Genomic DNA, 26,439 nt, shown 5'->3' with positions numbered 1-26,439 from the left:
TCTTTAGCTGACAATGATAAGCATATGGCATTACAGAAAAGGAAGCCCCCAAGCCGACTTGCGCCTGGACAGGTTCGCCATCGATGGTGACATCATTGAGATTTGCTGACATCTTAGTGACTGTCATCCATGGAGAATTTGCATCTGTGGTGGCCTCACCTCAATAAGTGGTCACCTTATTTAGTTTCCTTGAAGTTGGTGGCCAGGCGAGTGGCTAGTACTTCTGAAAGGCAATAGGGAATGGCTATGATAAGTGTGTGTGTGTGTGTGTGTGTGTGTGTGTGTGTGTGTGTGGGAGGGGGGTAAGTTGTCCAGGTTACGGCGATGGGTTTTGTCTCACAGACTGACTGTAATTGTCTGTGGTTGATTGGCATGAATAGAACTGTTGTGATGGTTGACATCTGGCAGTGTAGTAGTGTCAAAAACTCACCTCTATTCTATGCAGTAGCATACGAAGTGTCCAGTGGGTCCACTTTGGACACACACTCATGTGTTGTCCTCTGTCCTCCAAATATTTGTTCTTCTGTGGGGTGTTACACATTATGCAATAGTTGGCTGTACCTGTGTTGGTCAGGTGTTTGGTTATTGTTTGATGGCTGCAGCATAAGTCCAAGTTGGCCGAGTCCATTCTTTCTGGCACATTCAACTGGTAGTGGAGATAGGTGCTCAAGATTGATACACCTCTTCTTCAACATTCTCTATCACCTCCTAACAACCGGGGTTGACATTCATCACTGCTATCTCTTGCTTACTCGGTCCAACAGTTCAGTTTGCCATAAAATACTGTATCTCTTCTCTCAGTAGCTGATATATGAGAGAGGTAAGGTCATGGTGGTCTACCACAACTGCCATAGTGACCACATTTGGGAGTCTGTCATGCTTCTTTTGTTCATTTCTTTTCTGTAGCATTTCTGCGATTGTTCCTCTTGTGAAATCCTTTACCAGAAGAGCGTGGTACATATCTTCTGCAACTCCTACAGTCAAGTGTGAGATTTTGCCTACTACTGTCATATTTGGGTTTATAATGTGGCATAAGGCCAAAACCCCCTTCACGTAGGACTCTGTCATTTTCCCATGACACTGAACCCTGCTCTTCAGTTGTTTTTCTGCCAAGTGGACTTGCTGCTGAATGTCACAAAACATTTTCATCAGTTCATCCTGGAATTTATTCCACCTATAGAGCTTCTCTTCATTGTTCTCAAACTATTGCTGGGCTGTGCCATCCAAGTAAGAGTACTCATTTGTCACATCATGTCGCTCCACCTGTTGTCTATGGTGACTCAGTTGAATCCTTTCAGCTAGTTTATTGGGTCGTGACCACCATCTCTGGGAACCATAGTGATGTAGATGTTTTGAAAGTACCCAGTGTTTCCATCACACAGTATCATATTGTGACCACACTCAAGTCCTAATCCGGAAGTAGTCATCAATATACAACATTTAGCACTGAATGGATGTTTATTACTAATGCTGATGTACAGCCAGAACAGAACTGAACTACTGGATGGAGAGTGCAGCTATTTATACAAACATCAAGTATTCCAGAATGCTGCTATTTATACAAATATAGAATATTCCAGAATATACAAAAATTGCAAACATAGTATATTTCAAGAACCTTCCGGAAATGATAAATACAAAATAATAAATAACTGCTGGTGGCTGGGTTTGAACTGATAACATGCAGCATGTCAGCCAGCGATGCTGACCACCACATCACTTTGCATGCATCATAGCTCATGGCAACATTAAGAAGAGCAGTACAAATGGCCACAGATATGTTTGACTTATGGCAGACTGTCACAGAGATGTTGAAAAACATGAACAGTCCCCAAAAACTTACAAAATATGAACAATCGGCTTTATGTGATGAGTGTAGAAATATTCTATAGCCCCCTGTGTATCACTTCCATAGTGAACACGAAGAGGAGAGTAGTGTAAGGTATTTCTTATATTTCATTATTAGTTGTATTTTAATTGCTATTTTATGGTATTTCTTCTTGTGTTCAGTGTTATAAAAAAATATTTTTCAGTGCTCAATAGTAACTATTAAAAATATTCATCATACTGTTAGATATCAATAAATTTTTATAACCTCAGCTTGAAATAAAATGGATTTGCTTTTTTCCTCACAGATTCTAGGAGTGTCCCTGTGTCTCCCCCCGTTTGCCTTGAACCAGGTAAAGACTACAAAGTACGCCTGACTTTCAAACGATATGATGGTGAAACTGATGTGCCATCAGCATCAATACTTGTTGACTCTGTAAGTATACAAAGTTGGAGATTTCTCACCTACAGTTTTAATCTCCACTTAACTAAAGTGAATTTTTTAGGTGGTGCTAGCTGATTTTTGTTGTGTAAGAGTCGTTTAACAGGAGCATACTACATAAACTGACTTGACAGGTTGTTGAAGAGTAACTCTGAAAAGATTGAAAATAATTGTGTTCTGGCTACAGGTGAATAATCTTTCTACAATTCCTCCGCATCTTTCAAGCCATTTTCTCCTGTGCATCTTTAGCTAATGAACAGATTTGTGATGTACTAATCACTGTGGACATGTGCTGCCTCTGTCACCCTAACCATGAGAGAAAGGACTGAAGCAAGCAGTGGAGATGTGTAGATTCACCACTGGGACTGCTAAGGTGTGATACAATCAGATTATGCCTTTAAAGGGGGTCAAACTGTCATAGGAGCATACTGCTGAAATCTCCTGAAGAGGTTATGGCTATGTGCAATTGTGGATTAGGGTACCAGTCCAAGTGCACAAGCTATGGCAGGTGAGGCCTGTTGCTGCAGTGAGGGAAGTACAGCAAGGAATTCTGTTATTGCGCTATGGATACTGCAGGAAAAAATACAAGACCTTCTTGGGGAACCAGCAACAAATCCATTAGTAATAAAAAATTTAATATTTACAGAATGGCAGCAGCAGGCAACATATAAATCTCTTCCATATATAAATCAAAGACGTGAGATAATTCATTTTGAGCCAAGTAGGGGACTGGTCCAGTGCCATATCCTACATATCTGAAATGAATTGGTAAGAAGGCAGCAACCAGCTGTGACTGGTGAAATTGGCACATCAGATCATGTCCCATGGGAATCGTCCCTAGCTGAATACATAACAAGGGATGCTGAGAAAGCCTTAAGAGGTAAAATTGTTTATAACATAATTAGATTAAAAGATGACTTTGATACTCAAAATCTTCTAACTAATGAGTCTAAGAAAAAGCAAGGCATAACTATAGGCAACCGACTCTGCAGCTGGGATGAATAATACCTGTAGAAGACCCATGAGAACAAGAAGAAATTGTGATAGCTCTAAGATTGCTTTGCCTGGTAATGGAAGAGTGAAGGAAGGTGGTCACAAGTGTACCTAAGAAGAATTAGAATTGCTGAAAGAAGATGATTTGCTCTGATTTGTCATTATGCTGTCTGGGGTTGAAAATACATTGCTGAAACCAATAGCATGCCAAATCTGGTACAGAACATACAGGAAAACTAGACTGACTACATCAGTTGTAAATGTTGTGTGTGTGTGTGTTTTATTTAACTTTTCTCTAAGGATCAGTGGCCTTAACAACATTATCAAAAGTAATTGTACTAGAAGTGTTCAAGGAGGAGGAGGAGATTAGTGTTTAATGTCCTGTTGACAATGAAGTCATTAGAGATGGAGCAAAAGCTCAGATTATGGAAAGATGGAGAAAGAAAATGAATGTGCCCTTTTGAAGGAACCATCTTGTCATTTGCTTTACACGGTTTAGGGAAATCACGGAAAACTTAAATCAGGAGAGCTGGACACGGGTTTGAACCATTGTATTGTCCTCCTGAATGTTAGTCCAGTGTGCTAACCACTGCACTACCCCGTTCAGTACAAGTGTTGGTCTTAGTAACATAAGTTTCAGTAGCAGTGGTGGTGGTGGTGGTGGTGGTGGTAGTGGTAGTGGTGGTGGTGGTCGTGGTCATAGTCGTGGTAGTAGTAGTATTAGATGTTGTTGTTGTTGTTGATCATGATGATTATGGTGATGGTGGTATTGTAACAGTACTGATAACAGCAGGTGTTGTTGTAACAGTACTAGTAGCAGTAGGTGATTAAGATACCCATAAAATTAGTCACAACAGATTAAAATAACAAAAACGTGTGGCACTTTTTCTGTCACAGTAATGGAACGCCTGACAGAGTGGAAAAAGATACCACAGGAAAACTTCATCTAGAGTAGCATGTAGGTAGCCATCTAAATGTTAGAGCAGGAGTAACAGAAACAAATTAAGACAATGAAAATAATAAATACACACTGTAAACTTACTTCAATATTCAGAATAGGAAAAAAAGAAAAGACGTAGAAATGGATTATCATAAAGGTTCACACAAGTATAGTTCACTATGTAATGGTCCATTATTGTTACCAAGGAAATGGACTACCATAAATAAATAAAAAACAGTTTGTCAAGATGAAGCATCACAGGAAGCTGCCTAAGGGGGTATTTCTCCTCCATGAATATGGCCCAGCTCATTCTGAACAGGACAGTCACACATGCTGCATCTCTGGGTGATCAAATTTTGCCTCAGCCTTGTATTCACCAGACATGGCACTCACTATCTTTTTTTCGTCTCATATCAGATGAAGAAACCACTTCATGGTAGAACATTTCCTGAACATTCAAAATGCAGATATCCATAACCAAGGTCTCTGCCAAGACATCCCTCACTGGAAAAAATGTCACATTTTAGGATGAATATGTAGAGAAGGACTAACCCACCACAACTTAATTTTCTGAGGTGAGCCTGTGGAGATTGAACCACTGTCCGCAGTTGTGAAAGTCCCATCTCCAATAGGATGACAAGTGCCCATGGCAACACGTTAGCAAGGATGGTGCGACTAAGGAAGATTTCATGATCTTGAGAAAACTAATTGTTTAGACAGTACAACCAAAGGAATACAAAATGGTGAGGGAAATGTATTTTATGTGTTTTGATGATTTTTATTTATGGAGGAGAGCAAATATGGTTTGAGAAATCTGTTTCTGGATTACATTTTTCAAATAACTGTTATAGCACTGTGCTGGTAAAATCTTTACCATCAACTGGTGAGACACGGAAAAATATAAGACTCGTTAAGCCAAATACAAACATAACATTGCTGTAATGAATGGAGAATTATTTTATTGTGTTATTGACATAACTGCTGTAACATTTCACAATGTAACTGATTTCAAGCACCCAGCAGTCATCTTCAAAAATCTGAAGATTACAACTATGTCGTTGAAGCTGAATATATTGTCAAACAATCTTGTGATTCTTCTAATTACAGAAACTAATTATAATGTCAGTCATGATCTCTGCTGACAGAATAACCTTTTTTTTTTTCATAATCACTGTAAAACTTGCCAGAAATGTGAATATGCATAGGAGTACTCTCTCTGTTGGCAGTTGTATGTATCCTGTGGTATAGTGCACACTGTAGCACTGTGTTAATCATTTCCCGCCAGCCATATACTAGTAGCAACTGAATTAGTGACATCATTAACACACAGTCAATCAGAGTGGTGCTCATGTTCATATCTAAACATCCTGTTTTAGGTTTTCCTAAGTCACTACAGGTAACCTCTGGGAATTTTGTATGAGCAGACTATGACTGTTGCATTTCTCCTTTGTGTCTCCAGTAGAGGTAGTACTTGATCTATAGTGACATCAGCACTGTTGAACTGTAATCTCCTTTTCAGTAATGCATTTTGCATTAAAACCCAACAGAGTTCAAGTATGTTTTACATTTCTTTCAGTTTCATGTACCTTTCTCCTCCCTGCTCTTTATCCTATATATCTACTATTATGTCCAATTCATGGTCACTTTGTTTAATGGACATTTATACTCTCTTAGCCTTCTTCTCTCTTGTTGGTTTCCCTGCTTTTTCTCCATTACTACTTCTTTCATGTCTTCTCATCCCCCTACTATTTTATTTAACTGTCATTTTTATACTATGTTCAGTTATTGTGCTCAGACTGTCATTTACTATCAGTAATACCAGTACAGAATAAATGTATCTTCCCATCACTGTATTTTATTGTCACCTTTTTATTTCAGTGTTCTGCCTTGCTATCCTGGATCTTATGGCTCTTTACTAATTTATGTCACCCTCACATTCTTCTTGATAACTACTTATTTACTTCCATTAAACCTTTCTATTTTCTGTTCCAGAAACAAAGGCTAATGGCTCTGCTAGAGACTGTCTGTTTATTAGTGATTCTGCTAACCATGCTATGGATTTTTGTGTCTCAAAGTGCCGAATGTCTGGAGCTAAGTAGAGTAATGCCAATGCTATATAAAAGTTGAGATATAGTGAAACATTGCATCAGGTTCCTGAATTACTGTCTCCAAGTAACATGCTGAGGCTTTTTTTCGCTCTTCTACTATTTTGAGTAGCATTTGTGTTGTGTGTTTATTGTGACTTACTCATTTGTGTGGGACATGAACCAGGTGTGTGTTACATTTATTGCAAATTACATGAGCTAGAGCTGAAGTTTCAGTCAAGTGCCTTTAATAAACCTGGAACTCCCCAGATTTTTCAAATTTAGACATGTTGATTACTGGACAATTTAGCAAAATTGCCAGTCCCACTGTTAGGTAAGGAGAAATCTTAATGCTTTTCACATAATGGGATCCACACAGCACAGTTTGTAGAGTAGGTTTTAGATCTCTTGAATCTAATACCTCGTGCATAGCCAATTAATTTAATTTTTTTGTAATATAAAAATTTGGGCTGCTTCCATGGCTCTATCTAGTTTTCATGTGTCTCTATTTCATCACATTCTGTTTCCACCCAATGAGTATAATCTTCATACAGTGCAAGAGTTGCAGTAAAGGGTTTGTATGACAAAAGTGTTCTTCAATGGAAGAATTGGTGTATGTTTCTTCTACCATTTCTTTACTCTTAACCTAACTAGTACTTGCCCATTTATATTCAAAACTGTAAGCAAGTGGAACAATAATGTATTTTCTAACTGAGAATAAAGTTGTTTTTGACTGATATACGTTTCACTGTGTGGAAACGAAAATAGTTGGATATTTTTTCAGAAGGAGAGCTCCTCTCAGTGCCTTGGCATCATTATGTGGAGATGATTATTTATGAATGGCCCTTACTGCTTTGGTATTAGGTTTAGTTACTGTTATTTTAATGTGTTGCTTCTTGTTTTTTTATTTGCAGATTGCACTGATTCCAAGACCAGAAAGCATCCCATTTTTCCAAGGAGCAAACAATCTCCATAGGCAGGAATTTGAGCGATATCAGTGTGGTCAGGCATTCTACTCTGTACTTAAGGGCAGCATTCCTGATGTCTGTCAAAAGTACCATCACAGCATAGGTTTCTACGTTCATGGTGGTGCATTCCGTAAGTTGTACTTCCGTTATGATTTTATCTATCCCCCTCCGCTCCAGTGACCATTTATTGTTGAGAATATTAACCACTACATTCAATTTTACAGCCTGCCAATGCGACCCTACTGGATCAGTGAGTGCTATATGTTCAGAATTGGGTGGTGCTTGCACCTGCAAACCTAATGTGGTTGGCAGGCGCTGTGACAGATGTGCTCCAGGAACATACGGTTTTGGTCCCGAAGGTTGTCGTGGTATGTACATTTTTGTCTATTTTATTTTCTCTTTGATATGAGCTGAAATTTTTAAATTTAAAAATGAAAGTATAATCATAAAAACAGAATATTATGAATCAATCATCCATTCCTACATTGGAAAAAGAATGGTAGCTGTAGTCTGGAATACCTGCCACATTTTAATAAAATGTAATCTAGATTTTTGTAGTGAAAAACCATTAACTTACAACAGATTAAAATAGTTTGTTTGTAGTATACATCCATGTCACAAATTGTTAAATATTGTATTCACATTGGTAAATTTGATGGTCTCCAAGAAAAGTTACATAAACCCCAATATCTTATTTTTTAACTCTTGAGCAGGTGTGCCGTTTTTAATAACACGAGTTGCCTCGTGATGCACTTTGTACAGATGTAAAGAATAGCTGGCTTTATGTTACCAAGGTAAACAAGAATGAGCAAACTCACAACTTAATCTTAATTTAATTAAGCAATGATATAGTATGCAATGATATGAGGTAAAGCACTGTTTTATGAAGCAGTGATGGAATAAACTTTCATTGTATCACTCTGTTGCCACAGACAGGTGTTATGGAGACAGTAATGACCCACTCAAACCATTAACAGTGCAGTTGCATCAGATCTCAGCCAAACACTTATTCATTACTAATTACCTCATAGACAACTGTCTCATTATGGGATTGTGCTGCTAGCTCATAATCTGGGTCATTTTCTTGCAAAAATTGTAAATTTTTTCTCTTCTAGCTCACTTTGTATTTTGTAGAACTGTGCTAAACCATTTTATTTGTGGTTGGCACACTTTATACACAGGTGTACCTGCTCGAAGGTTAAGACAGGCATTTAAAGTATTCTTATTACTGTGCATCTCATTCTCTAGATCAATTTTACATCTGAAAAGTTCTGAGGAAGTGATATTGTTTGAGAATCTAGATGATGTATGTGATGAACCAGGCACCAAGTTCAAGACTACATTTTCAGAATGCGTTGACAGCACACACAATCTGGATGCATAGCGTGCTTTGCAGTATGATAATATTGACCTTGTTATTCTACACCATGTATCTTCTGTATTCTATCTTTTAATATCAGTCCTTGAAACTTTTCTGATAGGAACTTTCTTTGCAACATGTACTTAACTCTTGCCACCCAGCCAGCCTCAACTTACAGTAAATTTTCTGATCTGGATTAAAATCCCACCAAGAACAAATCAGAAAAATGCAGAATGTCTGGAATGCTGTCTCACATTTTAGCAGTTGTAAAGTGTGGTTTTGTGCAGGCTGTAGTGCAGTTGTCATTTGTTTGTTTTGAACATCCAGCAGTCCATTGGTTACAGTTCAGTCAGGCTCCACCTTCTGCCTCTGACACACCAGGAGAGTAGCAAGCAACTTATTTAGCTTTTATGTGTGTTTTCATAGTTTAGTTCTTCAGTTCATTGTGTGTGTTTGTATTTAAGAGGTGTAGTCTCACATTTTAGTAACTGTGAATTATAGATTCACACCATCTGTAACACAGTCATAATTTCTTTTTAATGGCCAGCTACACAGCTCAGTAAGGTGCCAGCCTCCATTGTTGACACACCGGGAGTGTAGCAAGTTACATATTTAGCTTTCTCGCTGTGATTTTATTGTTAATTCTTAAGTTAGTGCTACTAAGATGGGTAGAATGTGTGTGTGCTGTGTGCAAAGGCAGGAGAAGCTAGCAGCAGTTTCCAAATAGCTGAAAATGCTTTTGGCTTTGGTCAGCTGTCTTCAGACTGCTGCCTCAGGATGTAGCATTGGTGGAAAATGTGGCACATTGCATGGGACACCTCAGATGTTGCTTGCTTTACCCACATGTACCCAATGCAGGCATCTGCCCTCACCACAGAGTGTGGTGGATTGTTACATGTCGCTCAAGGCAGAATTTCAGTGTGAGGGCTGACCATCTAGCCTCACCCTTTGACCCTCTTAATGGATGGGTGGCTGCTTGCTCAGCTGGGTGCAAGCAGGCACAGGGGAGGGGGGGGGGGTTGCTAGTTATCAGGAGATCCAACGTTAGGCGTGTCATGGAGCACTTTAGCGAAATAGCATTCAAGGCTGGGAAATAAATCCAATGTGCACTTGGTATGTATGGCAGGGGGCCTCATCTGAGATGTGGGTGAGGCCTGTCTGTGGCTATCGAGGGTGCAGGGTGCAGTGGTCTTAAAGTTATGGCTCGAATCGACACCAACGATGTCTGGTGCTGGGTTCTGAGACTCTCCTCAGTTCATACAGGCAGCTGGTGGAAATGGTGAAGACTGCTGACTTGGCTCAATGGGTGCAAGCAGAGCTCACAGTTTGCAGCATCTTTCCGACGATTGATTGGTGTTCTTTGGTTTTGAGCCAAGTGGAGGTTCTCAACTGGAGGCTCTGTCTGTTCTGTGACAGTCTTAGCTGCAGATTTATGGACCTACGTTATGGAGTAGAGACCAATAGGACTCCCCTTAATAGATCAGGGTGGACTATACAAAGGAAGCAGCTAGTTGGGTAGCAGACCAGTTGAGAGTTTGAGCTCCCTCTGATGAACACTATCAGCCAATACACAGAGTGTGAAATCTGACCATGTATAAAGTAAAGACGTGTCAGCTGTCAAAATTTCAACAATACATTGTCAAAGTATTTGTAACAAAGGTCCTGAATTTCCTGACCTCCAGGAAAGATGTGCCCTCTAATTATTCTCGGAACCAAGAGCTGGCTGAAGCCTGTAGTAAAGAGCTTCAAAATATTTAATGAGGCATGAAATGTTTATCAAAAAGTCAGATTAGATGCCATAGGAGGGGCAGTGTTTATTGCAGTCAACAAAAATACTTTGTCTATCGAGGTCAAAATGGAATCTAACTGTGATATTATCTGGATGCAAGTAGAAAATGTAGGTGAACTCAGGTTAATTATCAGATGTTTTTATTGGCCACCCAATTCCATCTTGACAGTTTTAGAATCATTCAAAGAAAGTCTATCCTCAGTGGTGCAGGAATACCCTGATCATGCGTTGTTAGGTTCGGAGTCGACTTTCAACCTGTTGAATATAGACTGGGACGTCTATGGATTCATTGCAGTCTGAATTACAGACAGACAGCTTTATGAAGTAGTTTTGAACACTTTTCTGAAAACTCTTGAGAAACTAGTTCAATAGTCCTCATGCAATGGAAATGTTTTAGACTATATAGCTACAAACAGACCTGGCCTTAACTAGAGTGTCAGTGATCATGATGTCACCTTAGTGGCAATGGTTACTAAAGTTAATAAATCCATCCAGAAGGCTAGGAGAGTATTTTTGCTACAAAGAGCAAATAAGCAGTTGTTAGCATTCTGTTTAGACAATGCATGGACATAAATTAGTTCCAATATGACAGACATAATGGAATTATGGGCAGAGTTTAAACTGTCTGGAAATTACGCTCGGGAGAAGTATGTGCTGAGAAAGTGGATTAGGGGTGAAAAAAGAGCCACTGTGATTTGATAACAAAATCCAGAAAATGCTGAGGAAGCAGAGACTGTTGCATACTCAGTTCAAAAAAGAATGCACAAATCACAACAGGTAAGAATTAGTAGAAATTCGTGCATCTGTAAAAATTTTGAGGTGTGAGGCATACAACTACTTCCACTATCATACCTTAGAAAAAGATATTGCCAACAACTCAAGAAAATTCTGGTCTTACATAAAATCTCTAAGTGGGTCAAAACCTTCTATCCAGTCACTCACTGATCAATCTGGTGTGCCACGAGAACACTGCAACAGGAAAGCCGAAGTTTTGATTTTGCATATAAGAAATCATTCACACAGGAGGACTGTAGACACATACCATCATTTGACCATTGCACAGACTCCCCTATGGAGAACATAGCAGAAGGTACTCCTGGTATAGAGAAGCAACTGAAAGAGTTGAAAACAAATAAGTCACCTGATCCAGATGGAATCACAACTCAGTTTTAGAGAGACTACTCTATAGCACTTGCCCCTTATTTAGCTTGTACATATTGCAAATCTCTTGCTCAGTACAAAATCCCAAATGCCTGGAAAGAAGCACAGGTGACTCCTGTATGTAATAAAGGTTAAATAATGGACCCACAAAATTACAGACCAATATCCTTAACAACAGTTTGCTGCAGAACTCTTGAACATATTCTAAGTTTAAAATAAATAAATAAATAAATAAATTTCCTCCAGAAGGAAAAGCTTCTGTCCATAAATCAACATGGATTTAGAAAGTATCACTCACATGAAACTTAGCTTGCCCATTTCTTGAATCATATCCTGAAGCGTAACAGGCAAATTCGGTGTCCCACTGCAGACTGTCAATGAAGGTCTGAGCATACATATTAGGTTCCCAACTATGTGAGTAGTTGAAAACTTCTTATGTAATAGAACCCAGTATGTTGTTATCTATAGCGAGTGATCATCAGAGACAAGGGTACCATCATGGCTTTCCCAGGGAAATGTGATAGGAGCGCTCTTATCATCTATAGGGTGTTTACGTAAGAACATGCAAAAATTTAACAGAACATAGAGGATGCTCCATTGGGTAATTTGAGTTAGGGAACCTAGTGTTGGAGAAGTCATCTTAAGGAGATAATAGGAATAAAATCAAATTGCTGTGTACTTTTTATGTACATTAGTTAACTGTGAATACCATCACTGACACAATGGATGTACCATTTGTACCATATCTTACAAAATATGCTGAAACTGATGGCCATCAACATCAATGCAAGTATGACATTGGCGAACAAGATTCTATTGCACCCTGACAAATATCCCTGGTGTGTTCCAAATCACATCACAGGCAGCTACAATTCTGACAACTAATTCCATCTCTGTATCCACTGGGGTGCATATGCAAGTGAGTTTAGATATCTAAATAGGAAATAATCAAGGGGATTTGGCTCAGGTGACCTCACAGGCCATGGAATAGGACATTCCCTGACAATACAGAGATGAGGAAATACTGTACCAGTGGTACTCCATCGTATTGTACTGTACATCTCTGAATAGCACTTATTAATGAATGGGTATGCCATTCAGTCATGGCATTGGACAATGTGAATACGATACAACAGAGTCACCTTATGGACACATAAAGTAAACAAAACCTACATCATGACTTCCTAATAATCAGGCCTGTTCTTGTTTCCTTGCAGGAAATAAAGACTGTACATGTGAGTAAACAGCATAGTACATGTAAACTTCTACGCATGTTAGTTGTAAATAAGCTGGAAAACAGTAATGCTAGACAAAGCAGTAGATGGTTTACTTTCATATCTACTTAAGCTGGGTTCTCCAACCCCAGGTTCCCTACTTCAGATTGCCCAGTGGAGCATTCTCAATGTCCTGTTACATTTTTGCATGCTCATGCAGAAACACCCTGTATATTCATAGATGGTCTGAAAGTGTGAGCAGCGATCTGTGGCTGTTGGCTGATGATGCTGTGGTGTATAGGGAGATGTCATCATTGAGTGACTATGAGGATAAAAGATGGCTTAGACGGAATTTATAGTTGGTGTGAAGAGTGGTAGCTTACTCTAAATGTAGAAAAATGTAATTTAATGCAGATCAGTAAGAAAAACTGTTGAGGTTGGTACTTACTAACACTCTTTATTCTGTATTCACTGAATAGACAAACATTCATCAAGACATACAGAATCACATAGTTTAAGAGTATTCTGGGCTTGAGATGATAAATGTCATCACAAGGTGGCCAGCGTAATATGTGGATCATATGGTGCATCAACAAGAACTGCCATTCCTGGTGGAGTGCCTGCTTACATCAGGCAAGTTGACCATGGGATTCCACAAAATGGCATGGCGATGGCCTCGAGGGTATAGCTTCTTTTCAGCTTTTGTCTTCTGCTGGTCACTTGCAGCTTGGAGCACCAAGTATGGATCAGTTGTGGACAGTTGAGATAACTCCATCTCACTGTCCAAATTGGTCATATCAACCCTCCACCCAGGAGATGATAGATAGGTGTGTAAGCAGCCCCCTATGGTGCTGACTGCAATGAGGGGGGGAGTGGGGTAGTGGTCAGAATGGGAGCCAGGAGGGCCCCGGCGTGGCTGAGTCCAGGACAGGCTACATCTCTCTGTTGACAATTGCAGGACTGTCATGTGCAGGCATGGCCATGCACGGAGCATCCTCTGGAGATGGGACTAGCTTTGCTGGAACTGGATTAAAGACAGACGGAGGTGCAAGGGTCCACTCCATGAACCCCACAGCACCAAGGGCCCAGCCAGTGTGAAGTGGAGCTGGTTGCTGCGGAGGCCAGACGGGGTGAGGCAGCAAGTCATCAAGGGCTTGTTGGAATGCTGACTTTGGCAATCTGGATCATAGCTGATTCTTATGACACCACCAAAGATGGCCCGCAGCACAGACCTCATACATCCACTGACCGTGAGAGCCATGGACTGTAGGAGGAACCCAAGACAGACAGTGTCTGAACATTGGCACCCAAAACAGGGGTTGCTGAGCTGGACCAGCAACAGGCCTGAGGCAGGAGGGGGAGGATTGAGGAGGAGGGGCAGGTTCTGGTGGAAACAGCAGTGTAAGGAGAGTCTGTGGCGGCCATCCATGTAGTAATTCAGCAGGGCTCTTCCGAGCAATGATAGGCAGCCAAAAACAACATGAGAGCCTTGTCCGTGGAAGCAGAGTGCACCATGACCGAAATCTTCTCCTTGAAAGTTTGCACCATTCATTCTGCGTCCCCTATGGATTGCAGATGGAATGGGGTGGTGAGCAGCTGTGTGATCTCTTGAAGGTCACAAAAATTTGGGAACTGTGTGTAGGTAAACTGGGGGCAGTTTTCTAATATGATGGCCAATGGAAGACCCATTTTAGCAAAGATGAGAGTCAAGGCCCGAATGACATTTGCTGATGTCGTAGAGGGGGTGGATGGACATAAGGGAACTCCAGGAGAATGAGTTGACCACAATGAGCCACATCCACTGCAAAAAAGGGCTGGCAAAGTCAGTGTGAAGATACTCCCATGTGCCTGCCTGGGGCCAAGGAGGAAAAAGCATTGAGGAGAGTTGGCTGTTGGCAGGCGCACAGGGTATAGGGCTGAATCATAGCTTGATATCCCTATCAATGGCCAACCAAGAGGCATGCTGATGGGCCAGCTGCTTCAAACGTAAAATACACTCCTGGAAATGGAAAAAAGAACACATTGACACCGGTGTGTCAGACCCACCATACTTGCTCCGGACACTGCGAGAGGGCTGTACAAGCAATGATCACACGCACGGCACAGCGGACACACCAGGAACCGCGGTGTTGGCCGTCGAATGGCGCTAGCTGCGCAGCATTTGTGCACCGCCGCCGTCAGTGTCAGCCAGTTTGCCGTGGCATACGGAGCTCCATCGCAGTCTTTAACACTGGTAGCATGCCGCGACAGCGTGGACGTGAACCGTATGTGCAGTTGACGGACTTTGAGCGAGGGCGTATAGTGGGCATGCGGGAGGCCGGGTGGACGTACCGCCGAATTGCTCAACACGTGGGGCGTGAGGTCTCCACAGTACATCGATGTTGTCGCCAGTGGTCGGCGGAAGGTGCACGTGCCCGTCGACCTGGGATCGGACCGCAGCGACGCACGGATGCACGCCAAGACCGTAGGATCCTACGCAGTGCCGTAGGGGACCGCACCGCCACTTCCCAGCAAATTAGGGACACTGTTGCTCCTGGGGTATCGGCGAGGACCATTCGCAACCGTCTCCATGAAGCTGGGCTACGGTCCCGCACACCGTTAGGCCGTCTTCCGCTCACGCCCCAACATCGTGCAGCCTGCCTCCAGTGGTGTCGCGACAGGCGTGAATGGAGGGGCGAATGGAGACGTGTCGTCTTCAGCGATGAGAGTCGCTTCTGCCTTGGTGCCAATGATGGTCGTATGCGTGTTTGGCGCCGTGCAGGTGAGCGCCACAATCAGGACTGCATACGACCGAGGCACACAGGGCCAACACCCGGCATCATGGTGTGGGGAGCGATCTCCTACACTGGCCGTACACCACTGGTGATCGTCGAGGGGACACTGAATAGTGCACGGTACATCCAAACCGTCATCGAACCCATCGTTCTACCATTCCTAGACCGGCAAGGGAACTTGCTGTTCCAACAGGACAATGCACGTCCGCATGTATCCCGTGCCACCCAACGTGCTCTAGAAGGTGTAAGTCAACTACCCTGGCAAGCAAGATCTCCGGACCTGTCCCCCATTGAGCATGTTTGGGACTGGATGAAGCGTCGTCTCACGCGGTCTGCACGTCCAGCACGAACGCTGGTCCAACTGAGGCGCCAGGTGGAAATGGCATGGCAAGCCGTTCCACAGGACTACATCCAGCATCTCTACGATCGTCTCCATGGGATAATAGCAGCCTGCATTGCTGCGAAAGGTGGATATACACTGTACTAGTGCCGACATTGTGCATGCTCTGTTGCCTGTGTCTATATGCCTGTGGTTCTGTCAGTGTGATCATGTGATGTATCTGACCCCAGGAATGTGTCAATAAAGTTTCCCCTTCCTGGGACAATGAATTCACGGTGTTCTTATTTCAATTTCCAGGAGTGTACTCCAGTGACTGGCATGTAGGAGATCAAAGACCTTGGGGCGCAGAGCTGGGGGAATAATGACTCGAGGCCTGTTGTGTGGCCTCTGGTGGAGGAGAACCCACATCATGGAGGATCAGTCTAGGCCAGATGGTGACGTATGTTTTCAAGTGACTGTGGTTGCCCATGGGCAGTCTCTGAGGCCAACCATTTCGAATCCACTGAACAACAGAACAGAATATGGGGTCTGCCCATTTCTGAGTCGCAACTGATGTCATGCATCGAGGGGGAATTCCTGAAGGGCCAATGGCAAATCAGAGTCTAATTGAAAAATGATGACTTCCTGAGTGTCAAACTCATGATCTGGGCCAGCTGGCAGACGAGATAGAGCGTCAGCATTTGTTTGGAGACCAGAAGGTTTGTAGTTGATGTCATGCATATATGTGGACAGAAACAATGCCCAACACTGAAGTCTTTGTGCCGTTTCATCTGGAAGTCCAGACCGATGACGAAACACTGTGCATAATTGGCTTGTGGTCTGTGATCCACTGAAACTTCACACCGGCCAGATAGATATGGAACTTCTTCACTGTGCAGCCTATAGCTAATGCTTCTTTCTTTGTCTGCAAGTAGTAATAGCTAATCTTCCCCAGAAAGGACTTTAATTCTTACAGAGTTTGGGGGCAGGGCATATTGTCAATGACCTACATATGTTCTCTGGTTGAATGGATGCCTTTTTGCAGAGGAGGAAACCAAGGTACTCCACCAAGACTGGAAAAACTTACACTTACTGAAGTTACATTTCAGGCCCTCAGGTGATAAGCAAGAAAACAAAGTTTGGGGGTGCTCAGCTGTCGATGCCCCTGTCATGATGTCATCTAAATAACTGCCACACTAAAGAACACCCTGACTCAGTTATTCTAAGAAGCACAAAAAAAAAAAAAAAAAAAAAAAGGCTGGAGCACTAGTGATTCCAAATAGAAGCTGGTTACACCAGTACAAGCCAAAGGATGTGCTAAACACTAGCAATTCACAGGAATCTGAATGTGACAGCAGCTTTAAATATGAATCTAACAGATCAGTCTTCATGTAACAGTCTCTGTTCTGCAGCCTGGAGATCATGTCCTCTGGCTGTGAAACTCTGAAAGAATCTATGATCAACTGGTCATTCACAGCCTTAAAGTAGCCACACAGCCTGAGAGACCATCCAGATTTTTGACAATGACAAATGAAAAGCCCACTGACTCGAAGAAACTGGGGTGACCACATTGAAGGTGAGCAACCTGTCCAGTTGCGCCTTGATTGCGTCCTAGAGGACATGAGGAATTGGGCATACCCACACAAAGGTGGCCATAACCTGGCTTCAAGTACAGACGTACCTTGACAAATGCCACCTGGCCCAGACCTGAAGTGAACAACTGCAAAAAGGAGGTCATAAACGCTTCAATTCCTTGAAATGGAATGTCCAAGGATTACAAATTCACGTTCACAGGAATGGAAAAACCAAAGTGCATGAAGGCATCAAATCCGAAAATGTTTTCTGCTGTGCCTTAAGAAACTGCCAAAAATGAAAGCAAGTGTAACATAGTTTTATATGAGACCTCTGTCAAAAACACTCCCTGCACTGGAATTTCATGACCATCATAGGCCATGACCTCCATCTGAAATAGGTACAGCAGAGGAAAGCTCAGCATCATATAGGTAGAACTATTGATCAAAGAAGAAGATGCACTAGTATCCACCCTCTGTTCTTGTCAAGAGCTTACAGGGAGATCAGCCACAATTCCACCAATTAGGTGTCCTATTCTGGCTCAGTTATATTCTCAGTCATGAGAACCACCTCATTTATATTGCTAAAGTGTAAGGAGACAATCTTGTGACCAGTATCCACATTTGCCTTCCGCTCATAGCTTCATGAATGTATTTCTGTTCACCATTTGAGGATGAACTTGCCAGGTCATGCATGTCAGAAGGTGCAGCAACATCAGTGTTCAAAGTTGATGTCCCATGAGATGCAAGAATATTGGTTGCAAACTACACAGCACAGCAATTAAAGTACTCTTTATGAGTTGTTTCTCCTAAGTCTTTGTTACAGTTCCTTGATAGTCACAAAGAATTCAAAAATCCAGTCTATTTTCTCACTGATTCCTTATTTTAAAATTTTTCTTATACATTATAAAGTGCAGTGAATAACTTCTAAAATCTTTTGTTTCTCATCATAGCAATTCCTGGATGTAATTACTTTTCAACTGTGATAAACCTTTTCCTGTAATGTATTCTTTTGATCATTTGCGTCAGTAATGGCTTCCTCTTCTTGAATATGAAAGAATTTCACGACACACCTCTACTTTCACATAATCAGAAATACAATCATAACTGTGTGCAAGTTGTTGGCCTGAAGGAAATATTCTACCAATTGGGTTATTTTGCTGTAGTAATACTATCCTTGTGTGTACAAAAATAGAATGCATTATCATTTGGTTGATGCACATGTCCTCCATTGTACTAGCACTATAAAGAACAAATTTAATTTTATCAATATGAAGTTCAGATGTAATAATTGTGGGAAAAAGTGATGCTTGCTCAAAAATGACTTTAGAAACCTCCACTACAATTCAAAATAAGTACCTGTACTGTCAGAAGATTTGGCGAAAAGCTTAATGACTGAAAATGGTACGCTATACAACTTTGGTATCATGTGAAAGTATGTTGCTGTTCTTAATGAACACTTTTATAATCAGAAAAGTAACAGTAGTAGATACAACAGTATGTCATGTTTATGCAATAGAGTGATGTCACATTTCCTCTGTCATAACTAGTTTTGAAGAATAATTTGTGGCAGATTCTCACATGAAACATACAGCAGAAGAAACATTTTCCAAATAGAAACTATATACTGTTATTTCAAATTGTAAGTATTTTTTTTCTTTTGAGATATTGCCTTTCTTGCACACCACAGTATGTGAAAGAAAAACTTTTGCTGAATTATGTGTATTAGAGAACTCTGAGGTCACAATTTTTTCAGCATGCGACTGCAATTCTATTGGTGCACTTGACAACTTCTGTGATGTTCAGACTGGCCAGTGCAAGTGCAGAGCCAATACGTATGGCCGAGAATGTGATCAGTGTCAGCCAGGTTTCTGGAATTTCCCCAACTGTCAGCAGTGTACATGTAATGGGCATGCTGATGTTTGCGACCCTCAAACAGGAGCATGTACAGAATGTCGTGACTTTACATTGGGCCATAACTGTGACAGGTATGAACAGTAATACTTTGTTTTCATGAGATGTATTATGTATGATTTCCAGGTACCCTTTTTCACACAGCATTTGGTACTCAGTCAAAAAAAGAAAAAAAAAAGAAAATAAAAAGAGGGGGGGAGACACTATTGCTTGCATATTGTTTTATTCCAGTGATAACTTTGTTTAACTTGTCTTACAGTTTTTTGTGATCATTATCATCAATTTCTCACCATATGGGAGCATAGAGCAAAAGAGAGCCACATATTCTAGTTTGCAACACTCACCTTGTATGATGATTGTTATTTTTTCACGTCATTGTTTCTATTTCATCCAGGACATTCCATTATCACTTTATCCATCATTACAGGATGTTAATCTTTAACTGCATTGAGTTATAGTATTATATTTGTAAATGTTGTAAGATTTGACAGATTTATTTAAATAGTTTTTAAATTGATAGTAATCCTTTACTGTTTCATATTAATGTATGGCAGTTGTAATTTACTGCCTTTCCCATTTTATTTTTTCCTCTTCAGCTTTGTGGGTAAGTGCCCCATATGTAGAAAGCTAGAGGTTCCAAACTTGTTTTTGTGCAGTTGCCCTGTTGGCTGTTATTTAAATATACTGAGTTATGTTGGCTATCTTTGTAAAAAAATGCCCTTCTTTTTGTGCATAATTTTTGTGACCTAAAAGATGAGACAGAATGGAATGGGACATACAGTGTTACGAAGTGACTATACATTGTGATGTATTAGTGGACAGCTGTTTTTCAGCCTTAAACTCTGCCCTATGCTGTGACAGTTTTCATAAATATCAATCTACTAATTGGCAATTGATGAGCAGCTTACCATAGATATGTCCATGTGCTCACTCTGGAAATGTTCTGCACAAGGTCAAACACAAAAGGAACAACACTGAAGCTGCAAATTTGTGTACTTACTAAACATGTTCAGTTAGTGGTGGTTGCCTTCAAAGTAATACTCACCTAAGACATTGTACATACCTTCATTCCCTTTGTAGGGCCCAGCTGGCCAAGGGTGGAGCTGAGTGGTGGACCAGTTGGGTTCAGTGACAGATTGGCGCTTGAAAAGAAACATTATTGCTTTTAATTGCAAAATTTATTTGTTGTTAATGAGAGACAGCAATGCATCCCTCCAGCACAGCAGGCCGGCAGCTGTCAGCAGGCAGCTGATCCCTGCCCCAGATGAATGGTACTTGCGTCACTGCCTAGCAATGCTAATGTCAGACCTGGGAGGCAATCCAGCAGCCCATCAGTAGGCCATAGTGTGACAGGCTGCTGTTCAATCCTGGTCTTGAATCCATGGCTGCAACTGGTGGTGCCCTGTTGTCTCATTGTCTAGGGTAGCTCTGGTGTCATGGCCGTACTGTTGGGTTTCAAAAAAATATCCATGGATCGGGTTGCTGAATGGCTTTCTGTATCAAGTAAGTAAAAGCTGTCCAGAACAAAATTACAGTCACTATGGCACTAGGAATTGTGATACTAGAGGTCGTGGTTATCCATCATCTACCATCCCGATACTGCAGTGATCTGCCCCTCCTGTGCAGCTATCGTCTGATTCAGAGAATGAATGAGACTTGGTTCCCAGGTATCATTTAAGAAGGTAAAGTTTCATTTAGGAAACATCGCCAAGGGTTCATCCAGTCAATACAGCCACAGTTGTGTCATGTTCAAGTGAGTAATGCCCATCATTGTAGCTGCTAAATTAAATGTTGGTCCTGTAATATCAAACATGATTCCATTAACTAACACCCTACTGTCTCTTAGATCCAGGTGTCTTGCTCCCATAAGCTTCCCTTGTTCATGACAACTCACCACTACTATTACATCAACATACACCAAGAATACACAATGTAGATCTGCTCACTGAAAGTGTGGCTTCAGTTCCATCACCTCCTTTCAGCATGGCTGTCCCTGCCTTGCCCCTGAACAATTATATGGAACATGTTTTTCCTCCCCTCTGTATTATGCAAGTAGAACATATGGCCCCCACCCCACTTTGACATTGTTGTAGTTCTTCTGCAGTCATTAAAACAGGTCTCTCTTCTGCTATTAGTAAAACATCTATCTCTTCAATCTGCATGAACTTCCCCTCTGTTTCTGACCTTACTGGATATGTGTACTGTGTAGCACCTAAACAGTGTGGGTCTGTGTGCTGCTGGTAGTTTAACTGATATGTACAACTGTGCAGTATCCATTCTCACCTCTACAGTTGTGCAATGATAGTAGAAAGGTAGGTTTTGATTGTTAGGCTGTGCTATCAACTTTAGTTTTGCTTGTAGCTCTTTCTGCACCTTTCTTAATCACTTTAGATATTACTCAAGTGACAATAGGACAGGACTTCCACTGCCAAGGCAGTGCCTGATGAATGGCTCCTTGCAAGTGTCCCAGATGATATCCCATAATGATAGCAGAAGTCTTGTTAGTGTTATTCTTGCAACCAACACTTTAATTCATGCTTTAACTGCCTTTAAATTGGGTTTAGAGTGCTAACTGATGCTCTGACATAATGAATTATTTCTCCAGTGAGCACTGTTAAAGCATGTGTGTGTGTGTGTGTGTGTGTGTGTGTTGTTCAGCATACCATTCTCCAAACTCCCAACATGTATGGAACGCCATTCTGCAACCATTGTATTTCCATCAACCAACTCTCTTGTGGTTTCTACTGTCCCGTTTAGCTCACTCATGTTATCTACATCCACTGTCCCAAATATTGTCTTGAGTATCCTTTCTACAGCATCTATACAGTCTCTCCTTTTCCTCCAATATTATCATCACACCACCTCTACTGCTTCTGACAGTTGTTCACTCAGTCACCCATATGCTACATGTAACTTCTACTAATACTGGACTCAACATCAACACCTCCTTTAGCTTTTAAAATGCTTTGACACTCCTCAGACCACACAAATTTGATACCCTTTCTCAGCAACTGCATAAGTGGTCTTGCTATATCCACGAACGCTCTCACATATTTTCTATAATAATTCGTGAGGCCCAGGAAAGACTGTAATTCTTTGCTCATCCCTGCTGCTGGAAAATCTCACACAGCCTGTACCAATCTCAGATCGGTCCTCACACAATCCTTGCCAATTACATATCCCAAGTAATTCACTTCTTCTAGTGCAAAATGACACTTCTCAGTACTGTTAAATGTGCTGCCTGTAATCTCCAGAATACTTCTCTCAGTCACTGCTTATGCTCTTGAATATCTCCTGAAAAAAAAACTGTCGTCTGAGTACACTAAACAATGATGAGGCTTTAATCCCTTTGACAGTCTTTCTAACAAATGCTGAAATGTTGCTGGTGCATTTTTCAAACCAAATGGCATTCTTCTATACTGATAATATCCCAAAGGTGAAGAAAATACAGTCTTTTGTCTGTCTTCTGGAATCACCTCCAACTGATGGGGTCAACTCCTCAAATCCATTATCAAGAAATACCAGCATTGCCCAAGATTCTCAACTGTATCTGTGATGTTTGGAATGGGGTGACCATCTGTGATCAAATGGTGATAGTCGCAGCAAAGTAGATACTGCCTTATACTGTCCATAGATTTTTTGGGCATGATTACAATACCTGCCACCCCTGCGCAACTAAAAAAAAAAAAAAAGAGAGAGAGAAAACCCTATCTGAACAAGCCATGAATGCCCAATGGTACTGACCAGCTGCCATGTTATCCCCAGCCCTTAGGCATCACTGGATGCAAATATGGAGGGGCATGTGGTCAGCACAATGCTCTCCTGGCTGTTGTCAGTTTTTGTGATCAGTGTCATTACTTCTCAATCAAGTAGCTCCCCAACTGGCATCACAAGGGCTGAGTGCACCCCACTTGCCAACAGCATTTGGTAGACCCATCCAAATGCTAACCAAGCCTTACAGTGCTTAACTTTGGTGGTCGGATGAGAACTGGTGTTACCACTGCAGTAAGACCGTTGGGCGTGGGCAACTATGTTTTTCTATTATCCCCTCAGCTAACTGCTGGTTGATAAATTACTCTAAAATTGGCTGCAGGCATCATGGTATTCTGTATAGTTTCCAGTACACCGGCACTTCATTCTCCACTAGAAATCCTGTGTTTCATGAGGGACATTGCAGTGAATGGCTGCCATGGAAAAAACAAATCCTGAAACTCTAACAACAGTTCTTCCATATGTGCTCTGTCTGTTCCTCTCAAATGTTTAACCTTCTCACACAATTTAATCTTAGTGGCATCTTGTGTGGCAGCCTCTTCATAGCTCACACCTTCTGTGCAGCATTCTTCCTCTTCTGGAATATCTAACACTGCCGCTAATGTTCCTTTCAACAATGTAACCTCCTTGGCAACAAAATTACTCATGTTTTGCTGTGCCCATATAACACTTCATCTCAGTAAACAACACACTGCATCTAATAAATCAATACCCTCCAGTCATTTCACTATACACAACATGCCAACTGGAAAGTCAGGCTCCACACTCACCCACAGCAACTTCCCAGTGGCACTCAACACACAATAATTCAAATTAAGCTTTAGTGTCACTGCTCATGGCTTAACTTAATTGCATACTATGATAGACACTCCTCGTGATAGATCAACATTATCAACAGTGTCCCCTAGCTGGTATTTCTTCCCACTAAATTCCACCACATGCTGTTAAAGATCAATTATGGCATAATGCTGATGCAGAAAGTCTAACACTATGATCATGCTGTAGCCCTCACTTCCACTGCCTAAACTTTGTTGCTTCCAATTGAAAATTAACCATTACCAACCTCCATGGCAGTGTATCAGCATCCCACACCCCATACAAACTACACTGAAGAGCCAAAGAAACTGGTGCACCTGCCTAATACCGTGTAGGAACCTCACGAGTGGCATGGTCTCAACTAATGTTTGAAGTAGAGCTGGAGGGAATTGACACCATGAATCCTGCAGGGCTGTTGATAAATCCATAAGACTATGAGGGGGTGGAAATCTCTTCTGAACAGCACGTTCCAAGGCATCCCAAATATGCTCAATAATGTTCATGTCAGGGGATTTTGGTGGCCAGCGGAAATGTTTAAACACAGAAGAGTGTTTCTGGAGCCACTCTCTAGCAATTATGGAAATGTGGAGTGTCACATTGCCCTGATGGAATTGCCCAAGTCCAGCAGAATGCAAAATGGACATGAATAGATGCTGTTGATCAGACAGGATGCTTACATACATGTCACCTGTCAAGAGTCATATCTAGACAAATCAGGGGTCCCATATCACTCCAGCTGTACATGCCCCACACCATTATAGAGCCTCCACCAGCTTGACAGTCCCCTGCTGACATGCAGGGTCCATGAATTCATGAGGTTGTCTCCATACCCGTACACATCCTTCTGCTCAATACAATTTGAAATGAGACTCGTCCAACCAGGCAACATGTTTCCAGTCATCAACAGCCCAAGGTCAGTGTTGACAGGCCCAGGCGAGGCAAAAAACTTTGTGACATGGTGCAGTTATCAAGGATACACAAGTGGGCATTTGGCACTGAAAGCCCATATCAATGATGGTTCGCACACTGACATCTACATCTACATCCATACTCCGCAAGCCACCTGACAGTGTGTGGCGGAGGGTACCCTGAGTACCTCTATCGGTTCTCCCTTCTATTCCAGTCTCGTATTGGTCGTGGAAAGAAGGATTGTCGGTATGTTTCTGTGTGGGCTCTAATCTCTCTGATTTTATCCTCATGGTCTCTTCGCAAGATATACGTAGGAGGGAGCAATATACTGCTTGACTCTTCGGTGAAAGTATGTTCTCGAAACTTTAACAAAAGCCCGTACCGAGCTACTGAGTGTCTAACACCACTTCCACTGGAGTTTATCTATCATCTCCGTAACGCTTTCGCGATTATTAAATGATCCTGTAACGAAGCGCACTGCTCTCCATTGGATCTTCTCTATCTCTTCTATCAATCCTATCTGGTACGGATCCCACACTGTTGAGCAGTATTCAAGCAGTGGGCGAACAAGCGTACTGTAACCTACTTCCTTTGTTTTTGGATTGCATTTCCTTAGGATTCTTCCAATGAATCTCAGTCTGGCATCTGCTTTACCGATGATCAACTTTATATGATCATTCCATTTTAAATCACTCCTAATGGGTACTCCCAGATAATTTATGGAATTAACTGCTTCCAGTTGCTGACCTGCTATTTTGTAGTTAAATGATAAGGGAACTATCTTTCTATGTATTCGCAGCACATTACACTTGTCTACATTGAGATTCAATTGCCATTCCCTGCACCATGCGTCTATTCGCTGCAGATCCTCCTGCACTTGTTGATGGCCCAGCGTTGAAATCTGCAGCAATTTGTGGAAGGGTTGTGCCTCTGTCACACTGAATGATTCTCTTCAGTCATAGTTGGTCCTGTCCTTGCTGGCACTTTTTCCAGCCATAGCGATGTCAGAGATTTGATGTTTTACTGGATTCCTCATATTCACAATACACTCAGAAAATGTTCATACAGAAAAATCCCCACTTCATCACTACCTCGGAGATGGTGCATCCCATCACTCGTGCACTGACTATAACACCACATTCAAACTCACTTAAATCTTGATCTGCCACTGTAGCAGCAGTAACTGTTTTAACAACAGCACTAGACCCTTGTTGTCTTATGAAGGCATTGCTGACCGCAGCACTCTATTCTGCATGATGTTGAGCTTCGGGGGGTGGCACACCATCCTCTGACCACTGCTGGTGATGTCAGTTCTCCTGACACCATTCTGTAGGGCCTCACTGGCCAAGGGTGCGGCCAAGTGGTGGGTCATTGGGGCCCAGTAACAGACTGGTGGTTGAAAAGACACTTTATTGGTTTTAATTACAACATTTCTCATCATCAGTGAGAGGCAGTTACACCCTACTCTGGCGTAGCAGGCCAGCAACAGTCAGTGGGCAACTGGCCCCCACTTCAAATGGACGGTGCTCGCAATGGTGACCAGTGATGCTGACTTCAGACCTGGGAAGGAAGTAGACTATAGTATGA

At 41.8% G+C, this 26,439-nt stretch overlaps 1 protein-coding gene across 3 annotated transcripts in view; it reads left to right on the top strand.

Annotated features, from left to right (window-relative positions):
- The window catches only part of LOC126248778 (laminin subunit beta-1), a 376,490-nt gene that overhangs the window by 316,479 nt on the left and 33,572 nt on the right, over window positions 1-26,439 (top strand). For all 3 annotated transcript variants that reach the window (XM_049950147.1, XM_049950149.1, XM_049950148.1), the window contains 4 exons: window positions 2,136-2,263; window positions 7,201-7,384; window positions 7,479-7,622; window positions 19,199-19,430. In XM_049950147.1, coding sequence (XP_049806104.1) covers window positions 2,136-2,263; window positions 7,201-7,384; window positions 7,479-7,622; window positions 19,199-19,430 — 688 coding nt within the window. The remainder of the gene's footprint in view (window positions 1-2,135; window positions 2,264-7,200; window positions 7,385-7,478; window positions 7,623-19,198; window positions 19,431-26,439) is intronic.

This window comes from Schistocerca nitens, chromosome 3, assembly GCF_023898315.1.
Source record: "Schistocerca nitens isolate TAMUIC-IGC-003100 chromosome 3, iqSchNite1.1, whole genome shotgun sequence".
Taxonomy (NCBI): domain Eukaryota; kingdom Metazoa; phylum Arthropoda; class Insecta; order Orthoptera; family Acrididae; genus Schistocerca; species Schistocerca nitens.
This window is presented reverse-complemented; position numbering and strand designations above follow the sequence as displayed.